Raw genomic sequence first — 8,429 nt, 5'->3', positions numbered from 1 at the left:
GACCGGTGGCAGGGGGGAGCAGGAGCCCCCCGTCCGGATGCTCAGGCTGGGTACAGCGTGCGCGTGTGGCGTGGGAAGGGGGGCTCGCTGCAGAGCCCACCCACCCCATTGGCTTGCGAGCGGTGACAGGCAGGCTGCTCCCTCCCCGCCGTGCCGCTCGCCCGTGTGGATGCGAGCAATGTGCGCAAAGTGCCTTTGCATTAGCCAGTGTGCGCCGTAGCTCTGGGCGCTCACTCGCAGAGGTGCTGGGACGACCCAGGTGGCCCTGTCCCACGGCTGCTGGCCCCACCGGACCATGGCATGGGCACAGGGGGATCTGACATCCTCACTCTCCATTGTCATCGCTTTGGCTGCCTGCCTCTCCGCTACCACCAGTGAAGGTAGGAACCGGGGTGGCCCTGGAGTGACAGGGCGGTGTTGGGGGTACCCACAAGATCACTGTGGCTGTTCAGATGCGTCCGCATGGGCTTGCTTGTTCTGCTGGGCTTAGCTTCTCCCTGCTCCTGGGGGAACGCAGCTCCAGGTCCCTGCCTGCCTGAGTTTGCCAATCCTGGAGCTTTTGCACCAGAGACTAAACTTCGGAGATGGGCATGAGGACCTGATTTCTGCAGCGATGTCTGCCAGCTCTGCCTGGCCTCCCTGCAAGGGCTCTGCTGCAGCGTGCAGGGGTGGCTGCAGAGGGGACGGGGACACAGGCACCAGCTCAGCCATGATGATCCCCGTCACCAGAGCTGGCAGCAGCACGGGGCCATGCTTTCTGGCTGGGCTGGGTGGGCTGTGGTGGAGCGAGTCGGTGGGCACGGGAAGGCGTGTGGAGGATGCGGGGAGCTGGAAGGGCATTTGGGTGGGAAACTTGTCGTGAGGGAAAGGGCTGGAAACTTCTGAAGTGGAAAGTAGGGCTGCAGTCAGGGACCCTCTCCTGACATCTCAGTGTCAGCCATGTCAGGCCTGCTCCCTCCACCCGGCCACTCTGCCCTGCTGCTGGTGGCACTTATCCCCAGCCCTTGTCAGCGGCACAACCCTACTCCAGTGTCTCGGGCCCCCCTTGGCTTTGGCAGCGCGGCTCCCACTGCCTGCCACCCACCCGCTCGCCTGCTTCCAACCCTGCTGGCAGTGGAGGCACGGCTGCTTCCCAGGTCTGCTGATCTTCATCACCGGGCGATCTGCTGTTCCCGCTCCTGAGCGTGTCCTTGGCACCGGCAGCAGCATCCTTCCTCCCTTCTGCTATGCCTGAGAGCCATGGCCAGCACGGCGCAGCCGTCTGCAGTGAGCCCCAGTGCTGGTGTCCCTACCCGGTGGTGGTAGTGGCATCCCTCCCTTCTCCTGCCCCTGCATCCCTGCCATCCTTCCGGCGTGCTCGGGCCCATGGGCTGGCACCGTGATGCCTCGTGCACTCTGTGGTACCCTGCTGGGCCGGGTTCTTGTGCCTGCTGCCATCTTCCTCCCACCCAGCTTGTCTTCCTCACCTGCATTACCCGTTTCCAGCTATTTGCTGGTCCTGGCCCTGTTTTCCGCCAGCCGTCCGCTTCCCAGCGCTCCTCCTGCTCCTTTCCCCACTGGCTTTCCTGCCCCTGCGGAGGGATGCGTTGGGCTATCATTGCTGGGATTGGGCTCTGTGGGTGCAGGATGGGACCCCAGTACCCTGACACCCCCGGCCCTTGCTTGCCCTCCGCTCCATGGTGCAGCAGTGGCTCTGTGCCCCAGCCCTGGGCAGAGAGCAGTGCAGGGAGCCGCCCCGGCTCTCGGCCCTGCCTGAACGGGGCTCACCCTGGGCCTGCACAAGCGTGGCTGGGGCCTCTGCTTTCCTCCGCAGAGGAGATCGCCGGCTGCTGGGGTGTGTTTTGTGGTGTCTGTATGGACAGCCAGGCCCTGGACTGCTGTCTGCCTGTCCCCGGCTGGGAAAGACCTGGATTTCCTGCAAGACCTTTTGGAGAGGAAAGTTAGTCTCAATTACAGCCTTGGTCAGGGGAACACATGGGGCTGGGGATGAGCCGGGCTCTGGGGAAGACCAGGCTAGCTGGGTCTGGGTTAGACCAGGCAGGAAGCGCTGGGTGGCATCAGGACAAAGTGTGGCAATCCACAGAAAGCTGCTGGTGCTCGGTCCACCTCCCCAGGGATGCCGGTACCCCCGTGGGTACTGGGGCACTGCTCTGCCGTGTCGCAGGGCGGCTTGGTGCCGGCCAGGCCCTGCAGGATGGGTGGTGGAACTGGGGATGTGGCTCCTGCCGGCACTTGGTGCCTCGGGGTGCTGGGATGGGCTGGAGGCAGCGTCCATGCTGGGGCCGTTGCGGCGCCGGCCATTGAGTGCCCTGCCATGGGAATGGGACTAGAGACGTGGAGAGATGCTGCAAAGTACGGCACAGCCCCAGTGTCTCCTGCCCTCTGGCTGTGCTGGGCTCTGCACTGCGTGGCACGTGGGGGCACGGTGTGAGGGTGTAGCCGTGGGGCACAAAGGTGACTGTGACCTCTGTCTGCTGCCACAGCCACACTCTGCTTCTTGCCCTGCATCCCCGACCGTGCCACCCAGCAAACCCAGTGTTCGTTTAAGCGCTGCAGGGTAGAAAATTACAGCTGCAAAGCAAATTTAAGGCCGGTGTGCACTGCACTGTGTGTGCGTATTGGGAGGCAATTGGTATATAAAGACACGCATTAACCTGAATACAAGCTTAAGTCTGTTTTTCTTTCACTACCAAGAGCTCCCAGTGCCTTTCTCTTTCCCGAAAAATTTGTTCCAGGAAGTTTTGAGCTTATATTTTTTTTATTCCTTTCAGTCTTGTGTGCAGTGGGTGTCTTGGAAAAGGGAGGAAAAGGGAATCGCCATTCCATGGGAAATCCCCACATTTCAGCGTGGCAGCCATTGCAAAAGCCAAAACTCAGATTTTTTCTAGATGGGTGAAAATTTGCAGGATGGGGAAAATTTTCATTTGGAGCACTGGAAAAGTTTTGTCTGAAATTGTTAAATTGCTTTAGCGCAGGGAGGCAGAAAAGTTATTTTCAATTATATGAAGATAGTGCGATAGACTAAAATATTTACACTATTACACACCCAGTTGCATAGGCAAAAATATTAAAACAGATATTTTATATGATATCACAAATGGAAGTTAAATGATTAAATATGAAATATCTTTGTTGTATTGAAAGAAAATAAGCAGAAATTACCATATTTGGGGCCTGTGTGGGGTGTGACAAAATTGTATTTTCTGCCAGAAAATGGCACTTCAAATGCCGCTGCTGTGGTCTGCTCCCTCCCAGGTGATGCTCGGCTCTGCCCTCCATCCGTGAGACGGGCGACCCTCCTCCTCCCCATCACAGCACAGACCCCTTGGCCTGCGGGTGAGCTTGGGTGGTGCTTGGTGGGGAAGGTGGTACAGCAGGGAAGGGGGACCCGGGGACATCTTCCCCAGCATTTCAGGGCACCTAGGGACAGCTGAGGCAAACAGCGGGTGACGGGGACAGAGTGATGTGCAGGGACCGTACCGGTGAGGACGCAGAGCTGATTGCACAGGGATGCTCGCCTTTCCCCTGCACCACGGGCTCAGTGATGGAGACATTTTGTTCCTTCCCGCAACAGGGACGGGGCGCGGGAGAGCACCAGGGTCCTTGGGAAATCTCGCTGCGCTGCCGAAATGGGGGCCAGAGGAAAGGTTTGTGGCAATCTCCCCCGCTAATCTCTCAATTGTAATCTCATTAATTGCCCCTCTGCTCAAACAGAAAAAGAGGTAAAAACTCATCTGTGTGTCTATTCAGCACTACTTGTCTACCCCTTCTGCAGCAATGCCGAAGTTGGGGCTGCGGGAGAAGCCAAGCTCTGAAAGGGAGAGGAAATAGCTTTTTTCAGTTATAAAAGGGCTGTGAGGATGCCGCGTTGCTCTGTAAGAATAGGAAATGATATTTTAGGTATACAGACTTTTGGTGATGGGGGGATGGTGAAGCATTAGTTTAAAACAGGGAGTTGAATTGGACTATGTATGCAAAAAAAAAAAAAAATTATTTTTGGGGTGTGTAATTTTTTGATTACTCCCAAAATGCTGCAAATATTTGCGTGATTTCAGGTAGGCTCATGGGGATGTGTTTCTGGTCTCATCATTTCCATCCTTCTTGTACTAATAGCTTATAAAACTCCTGGAAAATCAAACCCCGAAATTTGCAGAAAAATAACACAACGGCACACAAAATGCACCTACTCAGATTTTTTTTCCTTCTCCTTGAATTCTTGTTTCCTGAAATCACGAGGGGTTTATTTACAGTGAACATAAATGGGGACCCATTTTGGCGACAGTGGAAATAGATCTGACGAATCCAAATTTAAGTACAACTGAAAACCCGGTCAATTACTACAGAGACGAAGGAATTCTCTACTTTTCAATTGCTGAGAAATACTTAGAAAAATATTTTACCCAAAAGTAAAAGAAAAAACAACGAATCCCAGCCCCAAAAGATCCTCTGACAGGGAGGGAGGGAGAATGGCTGGTCCCAGGCATCCCGCTGGGATCGGCGCGCGTGGGTCCCGGTGGGCAAGACTCCAGGGAGCCCCGGTTTCATCCAGACATCCTGACACCTCCGCTCTTTGTTTCGGTCGGGTCCTGTGTTCTGTATGTCCCCGCTTGCCTCGCTGGCAGCCTTCGGTGCTGCCTTTATCTCCAGGGTAAATCCATTCATATGATAACTCTATTCATACCCTGACAGTTTTGATAGTTCATTCTCCCAACCCCATCGTGTTTGCATGACCAACACTCAAAATTATTCTTCTGTCACAGAGAAACGATTAACCCCTTCGGCCCTGGTAGTTCAAAAGTGAGTGGCAGGATCATGGAGTTATATTTCCTTCAAAAAGAAACAAAAAAAACCCCATGTCCTGCCCGTGTAGATATGTGGTACTTAGGGTCATAAATAGCCACATGAAGGATATATCTCCTTTATGAATCAGGTCCAGCCACACCAATAAAGCATGATGAGCTGTGTTTGGTCCAAGGATACCATCCAGAACGGTATTCAACATTTATCTGAAGACATCAGCAAAGGCAGACCCATCCCTGCCTTTAATAATTCGTTCCAATGGCTCATCAGCCTCAGCCTTAAAAAATTGGACCCCTCTTTTCCCTAATACATTTTTGCCTGGCTTCACCTTCCAACCATTTTTTCTTGTTAGGCTTTTCTTGCTAGACTAAAAAGCCCACATTTTTCTGCCTTGAAAGTACGCTGAGTGCAGCCAGCTGTCTTGCACCCATCGTGGGCACAAGCAGATTGGGCTCTGCAGGTTCCCCTCTCATATTTTTTTTTTGCTCCAGACTATGGAGGACTACAATCTTCTTCTCCAGTTTCTCATATTTAAAATGCCTTAACCATGTAAGTAAGTGGCAACAGTGCTGGCTGCAGCTGGATAGACCCGCTCCATCCCAGCGTCACGGGCGCACAAAAGTCACTGGATCCTTTTTTGGATGCAGTACCTTTTGTGTTAGGAAATTCTTCCACACATTTTTTAAGGACCTATAATATTTCATTACCAGTAGCGTGAGATATTCAGCCTGTCCCTTCAAATGTTTTTAGTATTGGTATTTTTGTCTGTGAAAATGTTCCAGTTTAGAAAGCTATTTTTAAGAGAGCAAAGAAATTGCCTTTAAAAGAAATTAACTTCCTTTAAAAATGTCACTAGGGTACAAACAGCTAAGCATGGTTTAGGGTGGCCAACTGGTGTGAGAGCAAAAGATGTCCTCAGAGAAATTTGAGAAAAATCATCCAACAGCCTGAAAAACTGCCATCCAAAACCCCTTCAGATAATCCAGATAAGTGAGCACATTTATGAAAACCCACATTTCCCTAGTGAATCCTCTGGAGAGGATAAAACTCAAATCTTTGCTGGGATGCAGGAGTTAGTGGGAAGAGCAGGGTGTCTTTCTCAGGGTGCTGTGGGGTTTGTCCTGCTGATGGACTCACGGGCTCTACTTCAGGCACAGGTTTCCAGCGCCAGGGACACCTGAGTCTGCTGTGTGTGGCATTGGAAGAGGCTGGGAGTGATACTGGGGAGTCCCGATTTTGGGTAAGAAACCTGCAAAATCCCAGACAGGTGGGAGATAATGGAGCTGGCGTGCAATGTTCAGACAGGGTGTGGAAGCACTGAGATGCTCTGGGATAAGGAGCTGGGACAGTGTTAGGGGCTTGCCCAGTGTGAGCTTTAACTCCCAAAAAAATGTAGCAGTCAGAAACCTCAGCAGCTAATGAAAAAAACACATTCACGTCTATTTTTCTATACCCAACATATGTTAGAAAAGAGAAGAGGGAGTCAGCACTGGCGTGAGGACCAGCCCAGAGAACCCCGAAGGAGCCACTGGCAAAACCCCTCTGGAGAGGGCTCCCATTTCCCCTGGTCCGTCCCATACAGGTTTCGTCTACCTCAAGCAGAAGAGGTGTATTTTGTGGTAGAAAACTCTCCTTGTATGATTTTTAAAGACTGTCACAATATTGCATTACTGGTGGTGTGAGATACTCAGCCTGTGCCTGAATCTGAGACTGCAGCTTGGCGGCAAGTGGGAAGTCCTGGTGCTGTTCTTTGAGCTTCTAGGTTTGGGGACACTGGTCAGGGAGGCAAGAAGCTGTCCTTTGGCAGTGTATGGGTTGAACTCATCAGCTCTCACAGGGCTTTAGCCAAACGAGATGTCAAGGGGCAGCTGTGCAAGGTGCAGGCTCCTCTCTGCTGACAGACGGGTCCATGTCGGCTTGCTGTCCGTTAGGCTGGGGACATTGTAGAGGAAAGGACTCGCATGACTCCCAGGTGGCCCAATCCAGACCTGGGGGACACCAGGTCTGCAGAGCCCTCCTCTGGTGCCACAGGGACCCCTCAGCTGTTCTTGGTGCTCCCCAGCACCTGCCCCCTTCCCAGCCGTGCTGCGGTCCTGCTCACATTGGATGTTTCCATGGAATTTCTTGCCTCCCTGACCTTTCTCCCCTCCTACCCATCCCCAGAGCCTTCTCACCTCCTCCTCTGGCTTCTGCCCTGAATTACAACGAGCCCAGCTGCCCCTTGAGCCCAAAAGAACTCCTTCCCCACCGACATAATCTCCTGGACCTGGAAATGTGTGTTCACCCCTTGCCCTGAGCCCCAGGTCCGGTCCCGTACACCCTGTCCTTGAGCCCTGGGGCAGCCCATGTGTTTTTAACATTTCCAGTCAGTTATCCATGTCCAGCTGGCCATGCACCATTTGCACCAAAACCTCGGGGTGCCACGGTGTGGAGATGCACACCAGGACAGACGCCCTGCCCGGCAGTGGGTAGTATGCCTGCTTTAATTTGGGTGGCCAAACCAGCTTGCCCAGTTTGCCCTGGCTGTCCCACCACACAGGAGCATCAGGAGTTGCAAGCAGAGTAGGAAATATGAGTATTTTGCATCTATATTTTCTCATCTGTATTTCTGATAGGGAACGTTTTTTTGCTGTTTGGCTTTTGATGTGTTTTTTTCTTTTCTTTTTTTTTTTTTCCTGCCCTGTAATTTCAAGGTTTTTAGCCTTGGAAATACTGTATTCAGGGTGTTTTTGTTTTGGTTTGCTTTATTTTTTACATTATTTTACGACATCTCAGTCTTACCACAGGTTATGCTCTCGCGCTGCACATTATCTTACATGATATCATGCAGGGTCTGGAAGGATCAGGTTGATCATTTTATTTTTAAAACCTGAACAACGGCTTTTTGTTAGCACTGATTGAACAAACAATCTTTCTTCCTACATCAAAGTGTCTCCTGCTCCTGGTATACTGAAAAGGGGTGACCCTCTGGGCTGTCCTTACAGGTATTACTGCTACTGATGCATTACAAAACGATATAAAATTAAATACGGAAAGTTCACAGCAACAATCCAGAGGTCTGAGAAGAAATCCTGAAATGGGAATTAGGGCACACCCAAAAAGCAGCACTTCTTTTTCATGGCAATTGTTTGAAAATGTTTCTTTTTAATTTATTTTTCTTTTCAGCCTGATTTTGGCATTTCCAGGAACATGGAAATCCCACCTTCCTGCTGGATTTTGTGACATCTTTTATATTTACCCGCAATGCTTTTCTGTATTCCTTTCTGGGCAGCCGGGGCCGGCGGGGGCCAATGTGAGCTCCATCCCCGCCCGGATCCGGCAGCTCGTGCCGGGGAGCGCTGGTGTGCATCGCCCACTGCCGCCGTGCCGACCCCGGATCCGTGGGGCGCATCCCCTGCGTGCAGCTCCGGAACGGGAAGAGCTGACCTACCCTCCAGCCTTGCTGCTTTTACCTCGAAGCTCCAGTGGTTGGCCTTGTGTGTTGGCGAATAAACGACTATTTTTCTTCCTTTAAAGATAAATACTGTCCTGGGGAGGGGGAAGCTGAAAGCGAAGCATCCTGTCCCGTCCCCTCGCGATGCTCTGTGGCCAGCAGGACACAGCTTTGTTTCTCAGCTTTGCCTCCCGAG

The 8,429-nt window shown here is 52.3% G+C and overlaps 1 protein-coding gene across 1 annotated transcript in view; it reads left to right on the top strand.

The window, feature by feature from the left end:
• Positions 1-237: 237 nt before the first annotated feature.
• EPHA8 (EPH receptor A8) overlaps positions 238-8,429 on the top strand; it is a 52,508-nt gene continuing 44,316 nt past the window's right edge. Inside the window, exon 1 of the mRNA XM_074161513.1 lies at positions 238-380. Coding sequence (XP_074017614.1) covers positions 296-380 — 85 coding nt within the window. The 5' untranslated portion in view covers positions 238-295. The remainder of the gene's footprint in view (positions 381-8,429) is intronic.

The sequence above is a fragment of the Numenius arquata genome, chromosome 20 (genome assembly GCF_964106895.1).
Source record: "Numenius arquata chromosome 20, bNumArq3.hap1.1, whole genome shotgun sequence".
NCBI lineage: Eukaryota > Metazoa > Chordata > Aves > Charadriiformes > Scolopacidae > Numenius > Numenius arquata.
Note: the sequence above shows the minus strand (reverse complement) of the source record. Positions and strands in the feature narration are given on the sequence as shown.